At 50.4% G+C, this 16,361-nt stretch overlaps 5 protein-coding genes across 9 annotated transcripts; 1 reads left to right on the top strand and 4 right to left on the bottom strand.

Annotated features, from left to right (window-relative positions):
- Window positions 1–752: 752 nt before the first annotated feature.
- FOXG_11286 (uncharacterized protein) lies at window positions 753–3,917 on the bottom strand. Of its 3 annotated transcripts, XM_018390865.1 has the most exons (4): window positions 3,437–3,863; window positions 3,026–3,366; window positions 2,616–2,822; window positions 757–2,562 (listed from the first exon to the last, which is right to left on the bottom strand). In XM_018390865.1, exons 2-4 carry the CDS (start codon window positions 3,246–3,248, stop codon window positions 1,208–1,210), a joined length of 1,785 nt encoding a protein of 594 aa, XP_018249411.1. In that variant the 5' UTR covers window positions 3,249–3,366; window positions 3,437–3,863; the 3' UTR covers window positions 757–1,207. The 3 variants fall into 3 exon arrangements, with proteins under 3 accessions (XP_018249410.1, XP_018249411.1, XP_018249412.1); XM_018390864.1 differs by having other exon boundaries at window positions 753–2,562; window positions 3,026–3,917; XM_018390866.1 differs by lacking the exons at window positions 3,026–3,366; window positions 3,437–3,863 and having other exon boundaries at window positions 2,616–2,882.
- FOXG_20500 (uncharacterized protein) lies at window positions 3,047–4,349 on the top strand. The gene has a single exon (XM_018400783.1). The coding sequence runs from the start codon at window positions 3,637–3,639 to the stop codon at window positions 4,003–4,005; it is 369 nt and encodes a 122-aa protein (XP_018249409.1). The 5' UTR covers window positions 3,047–3,636; the 3' UTR covers window positions 4,006–4,349.
- FOXG_11285 (uncharacterized protein) lies at window positions 4,300–8,294 on the bottom strand. The gene is made up of 2 exons (XM_018390863.1): window positions 4,959–8,294; window positions 4,300–4,908 (listed from the first exon to the last, which is right to left on the bottom strand). The coding sequence occupies exons 1-2, from the start codon at window positions 8,121–8,123 to the stop codon at window positions 4,588–4,590; spliced, it is 3,486 nt and encodes a 1,161-aa protein (XP_018249408.1). The 5' UTR covers window positions 8,124–8,294; the 3' UTR covers window positions 4,300–4,587.
- A 162-nt stretch (window positions 8,295–8,456) lies between these two features.
- Window positions 8,457–12,068, bottom strand: FOXG_11284 (uncharacterized protein). Of its 3 annotated transcripts, XM_018390860.1 has the most exons (5): window positions 10,752–12,068; window positions 10,661–10,676; window positions 10,449–10,574; window positions 9,831–10,400; window positions 8,457–9,748 (listed from the first exon to the last, which is right to left on the bottom strand). In XM_018390860.1, the coding sequence occupies exons 1-5, from the start codon at window positions 10,784–10,786 to the stop codon at window positions 8,666–8,668; spliced, it is 1,830 nt and encodes a 609-aa protein (XP_018249405.1). In that variant the 5' UTR covers window positions 10,787–12,068; the 3' UTR covers window positions 8,457–8,665. The 3 variants fall into 3 exon arrangements, with proteins under 3 accessions (XP_018249405.1, XP_018249406.1, XP_018249407.1); XM_018390861.1 differs by having other exon boundaries at window positions 10,661–11,298; XM_018390862.1 differs by having other exon boundaries at window positions 10,449–11,298.
- Window positions 12,069–12,605: 537 nt separating this feature from the next.
- FOXG_11283 (uncharacterized protein) lies at window positions 12,606–16,356 on the bottom strand. Its single transcript, XM_018390859.1, has 5 exons — window positions 15,731–16,356; window positions 14,363–15,536; window positions 14,129–14,310; window positions 13,128–14,059; window positions 12,606–13,071 (listed from the first exon to the last, which is right to left on the bottom strand). Exons 1-5 carry the CDS (start codon window positions 15,809–15,811, stop codon window positions 12,984–12,986), a joined length of 2,457 nt encoding a protein of 818 aa, XP_018249404.1. The 5' UTR covers window positions 15,812–16,356; the 3' UTR covers window positions 12,606–12,983.
- Window positions 16,357–16,361: the final 5 nt, after the last annotated feature.

Raw genomic sequence — 16,361 nt, 5'->3', positions numbered from 1 at the left:
ATCGGGTGATGCGGAGTCTGCCACCCTAAACAAATTCCCTGCGTTCAAGTTCCGGACTCCGAATCTTGCGAAGAGTGTACTCGCCTGGGGGAAGGGCCCTGCAAAGATCACTCACACGCGAAGAAGAGATGAACTTGAGCATGAATGCGATGCCGCTTGGAGACACCTCAAGTGCACAAAGCAGAACGACAGTGGGGAGGAAGGTGATGCTGAGGGGAGTGAGTAATAAATGGTATATGTAGGAGGAGTTTGTGTTTATCAATGTGTTCTCTGGGCTTGTGAGAGAACCGTGCTTGAGATACAGCTGATGCTTGTGTGTGGTGGATTAATTAGTCTGGCCTTTCCTATGTTTATTTTCCTTAGCGCTGAGTTATCATAGATTTTGGTTTCCATTATTATGCAATATTTCCCCTAATCCTTTTCCTCGCTTGAAGCTAGAGTCGCGCTTCTATCTTCTCTACCTGCTTCTACTGTAAGCTGTAAGCAATCTGTCGAGCATTATTTTCCAGTAAACAGGCATTCACCTTGAGATTAACAGTATCAAGCATGGCCTTCAAGACATTCACAATAGGACAACTGCCATGTCTTGCTTCACGCTGGATACAATGACAAGGCACCACAAGGACATTTCCGAGGGGCTATGTAAAACAAGGAACCAATGTTACCTATATAATGCTACCCAGCAAGTGAGGAGAGGACTGTGTTATCAGCTTGTTGTCAACGAGAGGGACGAGGAAACGTGCCGTCCAAAGCAGGCTGCCATAAGATTAGATTAGAATTTAGGGTCATTATGATGAGAATTTATGAATTTAGACTAGATTTAGGCCAGCTGTTGAAGGCTTTAGGATTAAACCTCCTTTATGCAACCCAAGCTTCTGTTGACTACCATCCAAGTCACCGCTGCAATATCTACCTAAACCTAGTGATTATACCCTTAACCCGCGTGCGAACATGCATGGATACGTATTTTGGTGGCTCTGAAAACAAACAACTCCGATAAGTGTGGTAAATACCGTGTACTCTGGCCTGGCAACAACCATGGCCCAGAAATCCCATCACAATACGACATCCCCTTTTCCCTTGGACAAAGACAACCCGAAGTCAACCCTCCAAGACTTGGAGGAACGAACACACAAGACGCTGATCGCGAGATAAACATTGTTGTACAGAGTAGTTACTTCAAAACAGTACTTTTCTAGCCCCTGTGTCATCGGCTACTGGACGAAGTTGGTCGTGGCGAAGTAGATTGGCTGAGGTTGAATGTTCCAACTAGCTTAGGGAAGGCCTTGGCAAAAGCATCACCCAACTTCCAATTATCCAGGTTCCGTAGATGGCGCTCAAAGACGGGATTGATCATGAGCTCATCACTGTCCGGGTCCTGAAGTAACGTGTCGGTCTCCTCGTATGGCCAAGACAACGAGAGAGTTGTGGTAAATGGGACAAAGAAATTATCAAAGGGGTGAAGAAGCGGGTTGTGATCGCGAACAAGATAATCTCGCATCTTGGGGAAGGGAATGTGGTCAAGCCAGGCAGCATGTGGAATGGTGAGCTGAGAAGGGCATGGCGCCATCCATTTTGGGAGCCGATCATAGTTCTCCTCAGTAGGTTCTATTTGCCAGCGCATGACAAGAAACATAATGTAAAGCACGGCTACACGCTCAGGGAGAGTCGAAATGTCAGGAAAGGTGGCGAGGATATCGGTGAAGACTTTGGAGAGAGGGTGACTGTAAGCGCTGTTGGCAGGGTTGAGAAGTGATGAGACAGAAGGATAACGAGGGCCAACAACATCCTGAGCAGGCAGCCCATCCGCAGCACGTTGGCGACGTTCGCTGAGGAAATCGAGTAGTAAAGAGTCAAGAGGACAGGTCGGTGGGCAATTCTTGATGGGGGTTGCAGGATCGGCAGTGCTGGGTTCACTGCGAGGAACAGGTCCACCAGCTGTACTCATGGCAGGGCTATAGCCGGGACTGTGCGAGCTTTCGGGTGTATGGGCAGCCGACAGTGTATGATGGGATGGGGGTTGATGCTGGCCTTGCTGTTGCTCCTGTGACGGCTGGCCTGGCTTTCCTTGAGAGCCCCAGCTTGCCGACCGACTATGCAACGCACGCTCTTGATTGACGCCTGTCCAGTCGTGCTTCATAGGTATATGGCGGAACTGTGGCGTGTCTTGGGCGCCGTTGACACCATTCTGTATCCGGTTCACCCGCTGAGATGGTTCGAGTAGAAATTCTAGTCCAAGACGTTCAGGGCCCATATCGAGTCCATGTTGGAGATTTCTGCGCTGTTGAGTCAATTGGCTGGCAGCCTGAGCTTCAGCAGTGCTTGGTGGGCCAGGAGGTGGATGGGGTGAGTGGTGATGTTGAGGAGGCGCATGGTGCCCTTGGTGATGCCAGTGACCTTGACTTGGTGGAGGGTCATGACTTGGAGGAGACGCAACACTGCCGGGTGTCGAAGCAGCGTTTGCATTGTTATGGTGATTATTGTGGACGGCCAGAGTAACAGAGTGCTGTACTGGGGGCGCATACGTCTGAGCTGGTGATACGTATGCTTGTTCAATGCCAGCTATACACTGTGTTAGTCCTGAATATTGGGAGAAGGAAAATGAGATGGCTTACGTTGACCAATAATGGGCTGGAGCATGGCAACTATGCCAGCTAAACGACGCTTGATGTCGGCATTCTCTTGCTCAACAGCTTCTTTGGCACGAAGAACGCTCTGTAGTTCTTGGTAGGGTTGCTGGTTGGTGAGTTCCTGGATCTGGCGCTGAAGATCCTCGATCTGATTCTTGGTCCGCTCACGAATGGCCCGCTGAGCCTCACGGTCTATAAAGGTGTTAGTGGTGTTACATATATCTTATCACATACGATGAGACCAATGGGGTGAGCCTAAAGACAGGAAGGGATAGACATGAAAAGATCAACAGGAACAAAGACGACCATTATTCGTCAGCAGCCTGGGTGACTGAACGGTGATAGGGTGGTTGATATGTCATATCACCAGAAAGGAAAGGAAAAACTGCACTCACCATTCGCTCTCTTCTTGGCAAGTTGCTCAGGTGTCAAATTGGCGACACCTCGACTTCCAGGACCAGCCTTCTTCCTCCTCTTTGCGCCATCATCACCACCAGCGGGTGAGCTTGGGTTGACCGCGTCGGCGTCGCGTTTGAGGGAAGCCGAATCATCGTCCGGGCCAGGGCCGAAGCCAGCGGGACTCTGAACGGTGCCTGGGGTATCGGGACCGGAGGCCATCGGAGCGGAAGCGGGAGGAAGCCCCCGTCTCGGAGTGGGTTTGTCCCCGGCAGTTGAAGCGGAACAAGACCGAGGCGAGAGGGAAAAAGGCTGACTGAGACGGAATGGAGGTTTGTGTCTGAGAGTGTGGGGTTAGACGAACGAGGATGAGTCGTTGTGTATCCACTCGCTCGACGAGCCAACTTTACCTCAACGAGGTTCCTTGCCTTTCAGTCAAGAGGAAAACCTCTTCCGACCGGGCAAGAAGGGTCCTGCCTCGTCTCGCGTCTGATCGCTCCTGTCTGCTTCACTCACTCGCTCGACTCAACGAGTCAGGACGAAGAAATGCAATACAGTGTACGACACGACACGACCCAGCAAGGGGAGTTTTAGGGGAAATAGCCCGGTAATGAAGATGAAGATATCCAATCCCTTCTCACCTGTGGGGTCACTTCCCCTACTCGATACTTCTCTGCAGCGAGAGAAAAAAAGGGAAAGGGCGAGACCAGGCCAGGGGCTAGATCGAGTCGTCGGCTGCACAGCACAAGCACAAGCACGAGCAAAGCGAATCAATCGATTAACGACCGACCGGGTCTGTGGAAACAATTGTAACTGGAAAGAGACAGGCACAGCTTCTGAGGGGGGACTGTTGACTCATAAAGCCCGCCAGCTCCAGGTTGAGAACGAGTCATGGACCCTCACAAAATTGGACTTGAGGGGTGAACCATGGACGCACAGACCACGGGCCACCGTCGAATCAGGTGACTCGGTAATTTAGCGAAAACTCCCCCAACAAGATACGATCTGGGAATAATAAGACCGAGTGTGACCGTGAGAATAAGCGCACTGACACGCATACATTTCCATAGGAGATGTTCATTGTTTTTATCATGATGAAGGTGCATTTATTCTAAGACTTCCAAGAAACTACTATATTATCGGTGTTGGTGGTAATTCATGTCACCTTAACAGTTCCGTGACAATTTCGACCTCATCTCAGTTAATTACCCTGTGATACTGAGCTTCAACTATATAGTTTTCAAGGAATAGTTGCGGGACTTGGACTCATTGTCTAGAGAGCTTGTTATTTCACATCGTCAATCTAAAGGGCACTCATCCCAAAAAAACACATGCATCAATACTGTGATGGTACAATTACTATAAAGCCACCAACGAAACGAGATTATCCTCTCTCCAAGTCTCTTATATCAATGTCTTCCTATCCCACAAAATCTCTGCCATCCCTTGCCTTGTCCTTTTGTGTGTCTCGTCTTCAAGCTCATTAGGCACCCTGCTATAGCCATACACCCAATTGCCTATATTCAACAAACCCAATCCGTGGTATTCTCAAGTCCAGCGTCTACTCTGCCGATGCTCTTGCAAGAGCCTCGTGTAGATGAGGTGGGAATCTGTATCGCAACTGACTGGTGTACGTCGTCAAATCCAGCGTCATCTGCTTCAGCTGATCCACCATCAATCGTCGTGTGCCTTCATTGCCGCTGAACTGGCCGCTTGTGAGCTGCTCTCGCTGGCGAACGCAGCAAATAATGGTCCACATCAATAGGTTGGGCACATTGATAGAAACGGGCTGTGAGAGTCCAGAAAACTTCGAGGCATATGCTCGAATGGTGCTGCCATCGCCTGCTGCATCCAGAGGGAGGATTTCGAGGCTTCGGATTCTCTGTTCTTTTGGTCAGCACAATTCAGTATTCGAGAGATCTGTAAACTCACGTCGAGGCACTGAGCCCACTGTCCGGATTCCACTAATCCCTTGATGCCGCTCATTTCGAGTAGCACCCGGCAAGCGACCTTGTTCTGGTCCTGAATCCTCCTATAGAACATGGCGTCTCGCTCGTACATGCTCATCATGGTCTTGGCCAACTCGACAGGATCATCAATTGCTGCTAGGCTGAGACTGCTGCCGGCGTCGGCCTCTTGTCCACCAGCCCGGGGCTTGACAGGCATGAGACGCATAGGGTCTTCGCCAATCTCGAGAGACACAGCCTCGCTTAATGCGCGACTGACAATGGCAACGACGGTATCATATTCACCAGCCAGATGGTATAGCAACACGGAATCTGTGGTACGACCGTTCTCATCCGCAAAACTGGCGGCCTGAAGCGTGACAGTGTTGACAAAGTCGTCCTCAGCATCAAGTCCAATGAGAGGACCGCGCTCCTCGATGATACCACGGATTCGTCGACCATCTGGTCGGATATCACCAATCAGCTTGCTGAACTCGCGTGTCTCGAGGACCAACTCGCGGAGAGCCTCGTGGCAGAGGCTGCCGTGTCGCTGGCCAGCTTCACCGCCAAGATCCTGGTTCAGGCAGATGAGGGTCAGGTAGTCCACAGCAGACACGACATCAGCGGCTCTAAAGTCACGAGTGTAGTAACCAATCATGCGGCCAAAGTTGATCTGAGGTAGGTTCTTGGTGCTGTAGCTTCGCAAGTCGTTGGATGGTGACATGGCGTCGCTTGGTCGGAGCAGACCGTAGAACTCGAGTGCGAGTCCAAAATGCACAGCATCGACGTATGAGAAGGGATACAGGTAGGCAATGGCATCCTCAAACATACCCGAGAGAATCTGCAGGTAGAAGAACATGCCAAAGCTGCCGTTGCTGTCCTCTGAGTTGGCCTTGGGGAAGTGCTTCAGACCGATTTCTCGGATGCTAGACTGCAACTCAGCCAAGCCATATGACTCGCCAGCCATCTCGATCGTCTTATCGCCTTCTCTCGCCAAGTTGAACTGAAGCCAGATCCAATCATTGATATCTGTGTTAAGTCCGTCCAGGTTGCGGTTACCGAGCTCGATACGTCCGATAACCTTATAACAAGCCATGCGGAAAGGATCAATTGAGTTTTCGGGGGCGTTGCGCGAGCGCTGAATGTACTCGTTTGTGCAACGATCTAGAAGCTTCCTGTTGGTGATACGACGATCCTCACTGGCAGCGTAGTTGTTCAAGTACGTTGCAAAGGTTCTATCAATGCCTCGGAACTGATTGGTGTTGTCGTTAACATACTTAGCCGCCTCGCTCACATGTCCTGAGCGGAGCAGATAAAACACAATAGCCCAGACAAATTCGCCCTGAACCTGCTGAAGCTCAGTATTGTCGGGAACCAGATCCTTTCGTGCAGACCGTAGTCGGATGTACGCCTTGACCTTGCTGACAATATCGGGGAGACCTCCAAGCTTCGCCTCGTGAGGATGCTTAGCAATAAGTGACTCAACTTCGCGCAAAAACTGCTTCTCAAGGAAGACATTTGCGCCGCTGAGGATACGCTTTCGCATCTCGACAGCCTTGGCTGAGTTGGGGTTGTCGTTGAGATACATATCTGCAAATTCGCGCTCCCTGGCCGTGGCATTGTTAAGTGTCGTCTCGGCATCAGGGTTCTCGCCTACAATCTCCATGACTGCAAGGTAAGCCTCAACAAGATGTGGCGCATGGGGTTCGTGCGACTTTTTCTCAACAGCCGCGAGCTCAGAGAGAATGGGATAAGGTCGCTTAAGAAGACGAGCTGTGTTGAGGTTGCGAATCTTCTCTGACAGACGCCCTTGCCTCTCGCGAAGCACTCTATCGTCAGAGGGAACACGACCATCCAGGCCACCAGACTCAGAAGAGCGATCGACATCTGAGAAATCAGTTGCATGCGCTCCAATTCGGCTTGGTGTTCCGATAACAGATTTCTGAAGTGTCGACCGACCAAGAACACTGGCCCTGCCGGTCTTTGCCGCAGGGGCCTGGCTCTTGCGCCTAGATCGACCGAAAGCGCTCTGAGATTCACGACCAGAGGTAGCAACATCCTCCCGAGGTGAGATTCCAAAGTGCTGGTAAATGCGCTTTCGTTGCGCCTCCCATTCCATTGTAACATTGTCTTCGAGGAAGTTATCAAAGTCGCGAACCGATCTGTCGATCCCATCGGCAATCATGCTAAGAGTCGTCTTGGTCTGGAGGTTCGAGAGGTATGTTTCGACATCGAGTTCGCTAGGGGCGTATCCATGGGTAGTTCGCTCAGTGCGACCAGCCTGGACATCAAGTAGGCCAAGATCTTTAGCAGCAACACCAGGATCAACACCAGAGGCCGCAAGAAGATAGTGAGCCTTTCCACCAAGAGGTTTGTCGCTAGGCTTTGATTGGAGCTTCTTCAATCGATGTCGCAAATCGCCCAAACCAAGCTCGAGACTCGGTAGGTCCTCCATGTTGGCTTTACCATCAGCTTTCTGGCTTTTGGCAAAGAGGCTGTCGAAATAGGCACCCGCTGGCTGTGATTGCGATTGTCCATTGGGGGCCTGGCTGGCAAAAAGACTTCCTCCCAGGGTGCTTCCGCCAAGGGTGCTTGCACCAAGCATCGAAGGCGCGTTCTGCTGGGGTTGCGGCTGCTGCTGCTGCGGTTGACCGAACAATGAGGGTTTTGCAGCTGCCGTGGGTTGTGCTAGGGAAGAACCAAACAGCGATGGCTTCTGTTGTTGCTGCTGAGCGCCAAACAGACCGCCTGTAGTTCCACTCTGCTGAGTCTGCGCAGGTTGTTGTCCAAACAGTCCAGTGCCAGTTCCGGCGCCCGTGGTTGTGCTGGCCGGCTGTGTCGTTGACTGACCGAAGAGACCACCGCCTGTGTTACCGGTCTGCTGCTGTTGTTGCGGCTGTCCGAAGAGGCTAGTACCCGTGGTAGCTGGTTTGTTTGCGCCCAGTCCTCCAAACAAGCCTCCTCCCGTTGTTCCGCTCTGTTGTTGCTGTTGGCTCTGGGCATTTTTACCAAACAGGCCACCACCTGTTGCTCCGCTCTGCTGATTCTGTGCTGTAGACTGTCCAAACAGCCCGCCTGTTGTGCCACCCGTATTGCCTCCTCCAAACAATGAACTGCCACCAGTGTTGGTGGACTGTCCGAAGAGTGACATGACGCTTCGTTATCGATAAATACCGTCGGAAAAAATGCGATCGTGTTTCCTCGGGTTGTATACGAAGCGATGAAGTGCTGATGACAGACGAAATGTCTAAATGCGTGGTTGAGAAAATATGAAAAAGCCTGGTCAACAAACAGAGAAAGGCGGCGCGTTTGGATCTAGAAATTTAGGAGTGGGCCAAGGCTGGGATGAGATCCTTGGAGGTGAAGCTTTGTCCAATCAGAGAAAGTGTTTGCTCCTAGGCAACGCTAGGCAAACTGCAGAGTCAATGCTTAGAGCTCCAGCTTTCAGCCAGTAAATGTCAAGCTGGAAATCTGGAAATGGATGTTTGTGATACATTAACATAAAACATTGCAATTAACAAAGAAAGAAATCAATTATTCTATTTCATTCGCCCTTTTCAGGGATACGCCTTCGTATCTACGCACGCATGATCATTAAATTACTGGCCTTTATACCAAATTCCGACGCCAATTGCCCAAATCCAGCGCTCATCAACTTCATATCGTCATGTAATTAATACACAAGCTCAACTCCTAAGCGCCATTGGGAGCACCATTGACACGTGCCTTCTTGGAAGCCACCTTGTCAATCTTGCTGCGGTATTCTTGCTGTGTCTTGCACATGTCCAGGAAGATTTCATACTTGGCATCAAGAAGAGCCTTCTCATCCTCGTTGGTGCTGGGATCGACCAGTCGACCTCGCTTGCTCATGCGATCCATGATGCTCCAGAGAGACTCAGGCTCACTGCCCTCCTTGGCATGACTTGCAGCCTTGGCACCGAGCATGGCAGCACCGTGAACGACAGCAGCATTGACGTAACGTGGGATGAGGACAGGCATGCCGCAGGCGGTTGCTAGAAGGTTCATGAGAACGGGGTTCTGGCACTGGGAGCCAGACATGAAGATGGAGGAGATCTCGTGGCCGGCATTGTTCATCTGCTCGATGATTTGGCGGGTCTGCAACGCGATGAATTCCATGGTGGCATAGTACCAAAGGGCCATGTTGTCGGTGCTCTTGTCGCTGTCCAGTCCAATCATGCTGCCTTTCATGTTGGGATCAGCTATTGGTGAGCGATTACCCCAAAGGTCACCGTAGAAGAAGTGGTGACGGCCAAGGTATGAAATCGAAGGAGCATTATGCTTCTCAACCATTAACTCAAGGTGAGTGTTGAGGAAGTCATAGATGTGCTTGTCTTCAGCCTTGGCAAGGGCGCACGTCTCATTGTAAGCGGGGTGGATATCGAGCATATGTCGCAGAAGCTCTCCAGTCGCGGACTGACCACCTTCAGCCATCCAAAACTCGGGCAGGAGGACATCGCGGTAAGGACCCCAGACACCAGGTACAAAGACAGGTTCCTTGGACAGAGCCAAGTGGCATGTGGAAGTTCCTGCAACAGCAGCCAAACGAGTGAAGGCTTGGGCAAGGTCATTGTGGGGTACAGCAGCGTTGAGCTCGTCGTCTCCAAGATCGACCTTAGCGCCCACAGTTCCGATCCAACCTGCATATGCGTCAATGACACCGCTGCCCACAGGGATGCCCATGGGAAGACCGAGTTGGTTCGCGGCTAGTCGACTCAGAGTGCCTACAGGCTCGCCAGCGCTGACATAGGTTCCGTTCTGCGAATTTGATGGTTAGCTTCTGGTGTATGAAAAGAATGGAGCAGATAAAGCAAGGGGAGAAAATATGAAAAAGGCTCACCACCCCGTTGACACCACCCATCTGCTTGAAGTCGTCCTTGGTAAGATCGTCAAGGCCAATCTCATGGTAGAAGTCTTCTTGCCAACCCTTGACGCTACCATCGACACCCACTGGGACGAAGCCCTGTTTGCAGACAACACTGCAGTAGCTACGGGTCTCGTTGCCAGTAGCCAAGTGGGTGAGAGCATCAGCAAGATCATAGAACTTGGCACGTGCGAACAGCTCAGGCGGCATGTGGTTCTTGAGCCAGAGCACCTTTGGCATCTCCATCTCAATGCTCATTTTTCCACCAACATATTTGAGAAGCTTGTGCTTAGTGTTGTTGATCTTCTCGGTCTCTTCGACAGGTCTGTGATCGAGCCACAAGATGACGTTGCGGTCATTGCCATCATTTGTGAAGTCTGGGCCGGTGACGGGGAGCGGCTCGTCGGTGTCGTGGGTGAAGACGGCAAGAGAGCAGGTAGCATCAAAGCCAATGCCCTTGATGCTCGAGGGGTTGACTGTGGACTCGCTGACAACGCGGCGGACACATTCGCAGATGCATTGCCAGATATCTGTGGTGGATTGTTCCTAGACGAGTCAGATTATGACGGGTATGGGGTTGCGAGTGCAGCTTACGTAGTAGCCAGTCTCAGGCTGCCATAGCTTGATGTTCTCAGAGGCCAGAGCCTTGATATCACCAGTTTCGTCAATGATACAAGCACGAGCAGAGCCAGTACCGACATCGACACCGATGTAGTGATCCTGCACAAAACAAGTCAGTCATGACACAATGTTAACCTTTACAACCGCCACCAACGGTTGAAGGGTGTATCTCGATAGACGCATACCAAAACTTGAGGAGGTCTATCCATTACGACGAAGGTAAATTAGCAACTATGCCTGGAATGTGAAAGAACGGCGAGATGAAGAGAAACCTACTCCATGACTTTGATGGGCTTATGGTTACTATACATAGTTTTATTTCAGGATCAGAGTGAGACAACGTTTATTTTGTGCGATGAATAAGCTCCAAGGCTTGGGCTGGGTAAAACAAAATTCCCAAATGGGGAAGACGATGAGTGAGCGAGAGAGGGGAGGAAAGATTCGAAGAGGTGTGAAGCAGAAGCACAAGGCCGAGAAAGGAGGCGTCGTCTGAGGCGGAGGTGTCACCCCCCGAAAAGCAATAAAAGCCTGGAACTTTGAGTAGCTGAGGGTGTGTAGCCAGTTATGGATCACTCAGTCTTAGCTCGAGATGGACTGTAATGCTTTGTAACTCAATTCGTAAACATGAATAAACAGATGACGTTGCTCTCTGAGGACAAGAGAAGAGACCTCACTCATATATATCTATGATCTAAACAATTGAATCGACCATCAGACGATGTGGAGCCTCCTCCCAAAAATAAGCTTGTGGAACACTTTTTATTATGGACTCTCTTCCTCTCCTCTCGGCATCTCGCGATTCACCACCACCAAAAAAAAAAAAAAAGAGAGAGGCCAGTCATGATGGGGAGAGCTCCATTGTTTGCCCATGATGGATGGGAGCTTTGACATGTTCTGAGCCCGGGGAACCCCCACCAAAACCCACTATTTTCAGGGCGGGGATGCTCGAGATGCATGAGCCTAGAGTGAGGAGGACGTGGGAGGCAAAGCCGGAGGGTGTGCTATGGGAATTTAGGTGTATCTATTGAGATACCAAGAGCTCTAGAAGCTGAGAATCGCTGCAGGTTCTCCCAAAGATGGAGAAGCTCTGCAGCCCAGAGTTGTGCTGAATGTCAATGCCACTATTCAGTGGCGTCCTCAACAGCATCACTCTCAGAGATTCTCTACTCTTTTTGTTCTCTTGAACCGTTCAAAATGTTGCTGCCTGAGCTTAGGTGGGGTTCCCAAGCCACCCAGAACGGTCCATCAGTCCATTTCCAGGCCAGTGATAGATTTCATGATCTGCCATTTCCATTATGAGAACTCATGATGAACAGCAACAGCATCAAATACAAGGTGTGTAGATAGAATACGCCTTGGCAAGAGAAACAAAAAAGCAAAGAAGACTATTCCTTGCTTCGTTGATAGCCAAGAATCCATTGACTTGCGAATTGCGTATCACAAACATCGGTATTCACCATATCCATCTAGGTTTAAACCACATGGAATTTGTTGACGACGATGCCCAGCTCAACAATTTATTACCCCTCGAACGACTGCCTAACCTAACTAAACCTAACCGTTGGCACCAAACTCTAGATATAGCAGTGCTCTGAGACTTAGAGTAGAAACTGTCTAAGTGACTCTCACGATACGATCGACGCATCTCCACCACAACTAACCAAAAACACACCGCCCACTTGGTCTCTTTCTCTCTGATAATAGTCCGTAGTAAGATGATATGATGTGGCGTAAACTTCCATCCTCTTCTCTCGGCCGAAGCGGGCGGGGTGGAAAACACGAGAAACAACAAGACAAGAGAAAAACTCTTGGTGTCCGATGACCTCCAAATGATCCTGGGACAGGGATCGTCTGGCCTCCACTGTATCCGGCAATTCCTATCATCCATCCCGAGGGGTCGGTTTAGCGCACTTATAGCGTTGCAGCACATTACAGCGGGATGCTGAAACTGTTCCAGCCATCAGGTCCGGAATTCCAGATCCGGCTCATCCGTGATGCATGGAGCAATTGGCCAATGGGATCTGATGATCTTCGCTCACCGAGATCTTGTGACTTGCTTGGCTGTGTCTTGTGCGGTGAGTATCACCTTGCATCTGGTCACCTTGATAGGATGGGATAGGCCAAGACAAGTTACACGATGGTCAACGAAATGCAATCATGCTATGCTATGCTATCTTTCCTTCTCCCAATGCTATTATCTTACAACCCATGAGCTGATGAGCCTTCAACTAAACATGCATATGCAGTCAAGATTATCACATGAGACAATCTCCTCAGCTCTGAAGGACATGTTCCCTCAACCATCACGCCAGATCAACCCTCAACATCTATTACAGGCAACACACCGCTCGCATCCAATTCCCCCTTCTTGAGTTTTTGTTGCCTCTCCCTGGTCTTTCTTCCTGAAATACAAACTCCCCTGACCATGCCTAAATCACTCCCAGCAGTCCATATCACAACCCATTGCTAGGCGTGGGACCAAATACCTATACATAATTCATAAATTCGTCACTCATTATTGGGATACTCCTGGCCTTCTACCAGGATCACCACTGTCAGCGTTGCCGCGTACGCTTCACGAATGGCACATGCCATACTGCATCCTCGTTAGCAACAGTCCAATGCACCTCTGTCACGTCGTATTAGACTTACCATGTTCTCCGAACATCGGCCACCACGGCACTGAGACCCCAGTGAGAACACCATGCTCGTGCCAAGACCTCATTATCGCGGACTCCGAACGCTTCCACCACGAGAACCTTTTCATCGTCGTTCTCATCTTCTTCCTCAAGTGCACCAGTCTGCATGAAACCGTTTAATGGTGCGTGGTTGTGGTTGAAGCTCTGACTGAACATATCTCGGTAGGGACCTCGCATCATGCCTGGCCCTGGGCTTGATCGCACACTATGCAATTGAGGTCCCCCATACAAACCTCCCCAATCTCGCACTCCAACGATGGAATCTACACGGATTGACGTGTAGACGTAGTCAAAGAAGAGCGGATGTGGCCCATCGGAGCAAGGCCACGCGGCCACGAATGAGACATCGTACATGAGTTTCAATGGCCATGACACGCCATCAATGGCAAACTGCACTGTTGCGTCAAACAGTCGCGAAAGCCCTGCCGCAGTAGGGGCATCCCCAGGTCCATCTGCTGGCTTGAGACTTAACAGCTCTATCCGTACCGTGTCAATAGCATCTTCAGGACCGCCTTTCGGGCGCACTGGCTGGTAATCCTCTACTGGGTATGCATCGGCGGCAGGACCAAGCGGGTCAGAACGCTCCGCCATCGACTCGACATCCTGGGGGCTCATCCGCTGTATCGGTTTCCGGCTTCGAATCCGTGCGATCTGGGTCGGGTCAAGATCTTTGGTAGGGCGCGCAGGGCCGATCCAACCAGCAACTGCGTGACATGTAGGTGCTAGAACTTTACCCACGATTGAAGTTGCCGACCAATATGTGTAGCTGTTCTTGTACTGAAATCCGCAGTGAGGGTGCATGTGTGAAAGAAGCGCGAGGTTATCAGTTGCACTGTCCGGATCAAGGTCAAGGAGAGTGTTCATTATGAGAAAGGGAAACGTTTGCTATTCGCAGTCAGCCTCTACTCATGGACAGAAAGAACCATTTGGCGATCAGTAGGCAGGAAGACTCACACCAGGCAGCACAAGACCACTGAAGAAGGCAAACGCATCAGAGCTGACCTCATCCAGAGCCAATTCCGAATCCTTCTGTTTCATATTATCAAGGGTATCGGCTAGGTTGGGCCATCTCATCATCTGAGCAAAGCGCCTCAACATCCTGATTTGCCGCTTCTTTAACTTATACCGAAGAAGAACTGGAATAATATTAGCAACAAACTCTCGTCGACATCGAATCTTGTCACTCACTCTCTTCAGGTGTCTTGCCAACATCGTCAACACGCACGAAATCTTGCCAACGACGAGCCAGGGCCAGATTCCACTGTATTGACGGGGGTATTTGTGATGTCAACTTCTCCTTTGCCCAATCACTATGCTGGTCTGACTGAATGCGCAACTCAAGCTCTAGACTCAGCAGAAGTTGGTGAAAGAATTTGTGAAACTGCACCTCATTCCCGGGGCTTCTGTCGAAGATAAAGCGTGTAGCAACTTGGTTACGGGGGTTACTAAAGTCGATCCAGTCCGGGCGAGAAAGAACCATGATGAGGTCCGTAATCTGCTTGTCAAGGGTCTTGTGAGGGTTAAGAAACTTCTCGGGATCCCTCAAAATACGCTTATAAAGAACGCGATAAAGCAAAGACTCGTCATCGTCCTCAATACCATGGCGTAACTCCTGCAATCGATCAAATATACTTTCAAGACTCATGGTGCGAGGCATGACTCCCGCATCTCGAAGAGCAATTGTAGGTGGAAGAACACTGGACATTGAAGCCCATTCGTTTAGTGTGATGGTTCCAGGTAGGTGACCAAAGAAGAAGGCGAAACTCGGTTGCTCGAGGGTCTCCCATGGCCGGTCTGCGTAACCATGGCCTATTAGGCGCAACGTCATGAGCTGTGTCATGGAGTCATGGAGGTTAGAAACATCGGTATTGTCAGAAGACTTGCCATCACCTCGATTCCCACTCGATGTCGTATAAAGAGCGTAGAATTCTTCGGGTTGGTGCGGTATAGGTCGTTTGTGGCCTTTATGCGAGGGAGCACCACGAGCAACTAGCTCCAGTGCGTGTTGATGAGGTAGTTCATCGTTCATAGAAATACCATAAGGTGGCCATGCTGATTGAGGGTCTCGAGCGCGAACCGGACGTCCGTTCGACGGTCTAGATCCGTTCGATGCGCGGGACTTGTTAAGAAAGCCGGACGACTTGGACCGTATTGGAGAAGACCGGGGTTCAGGTTCGGGTTCGGGTTGTCCTCTTTTCGGTCTGCGGCGCATGTTGGACTCGTCTTCAGCAGTCAGAGGACGCTGACTATCGTAGGTAAGATCGGGAGCTGAACCAATACTTTGGCGAAATGGCGCATGGCCTACGTCGCCATTACTAGCACGACGAGGACGATGGTATTCTCTAGGCTCAAGGTCTTTTGGCTGTAAGTGACAATATTAGCGATATGCTCAACGTTATACCTCGGCGAGATCGGAGCTTTAGCTATAGCTCCATAGGTGTTACAGCTGGAGCTCGAGCTCGGGAACCGAGGTTTCCGATGTGAAGAGCCCCGAATAGAGCTTCAGGAACATGCATTGACGCCGCTATGGTCGCTGATACTGTTGCTGTTACGTACCGGAGGTTTCGTCGAATGTCTTCTGGAGCTGGCCCTTCGGAGCATACTCCAGAGACCCTTCTTTTCGCCCTGATCTGTCATGATGTCATCAGGCGCAGCGCGACTCCAACGCGACAATTGTTATTGAAGAAGTTGAAAAACTCAGAAGAGGCGCATAAAGTCGAGAGTCGCAAAGGCGTGGTCGCGACGCCTAAGGCGCGCTGAGAGATAAGACACGGAGAATTAAATGAGCGTGGAAAGTATGATAGACAAGGGTTCCCGTTAGCAAGCAAAATTGACGTTGCACATGATTGACGATGTGATGATATCCCCGACTCTTTTTCCTTCAAAGCACGACAAAAAGAGTAAAAGTTGTCGAGTTTGTTTCTCTGTGGAAGAAAAAAGAAAGAGAATGGAAGCGCCCTGCGTTGAGTTGAGGCAATGCGCAAGCAAAGCAACAGGGGGACCCCACGCCAGCCTGTTCCCTTTTTTTAGTGGCGCGTCCTGCAGCAGATTGGCGATGAAATGGTTAATCCGAGGCGGTCGAGATTCGAGGCAACCCAATGGTTGTTGTATCGAGATATATAATAAGAGGGATCGGATATAGTAGAAGTTGAGTTTAGAGGTGGTTGGAGGTTGAAAGTCAATCACA

This window comes from Fusarium oxysporum, chromosome 1 (genome assembly GCF_000149955.1).
Source record: "Fusarium oxysporum f. sp. lycopersici 4287 chromosome 1, whole genome shotgun sequence".
In the NCBI taxonomy this organism is placed as follows: domain Eukaryota; kingdom Fungi; phylum Ascomycota; class Sordariomycetes; order Hypocreales; family Nectriaceae; genus Fusarium; species Fusarium oxysporum.
Note: the sequence above shows the minus strand (reverse complement) of the source record. Positions and strands in the feature narration are given on the sequence as shown.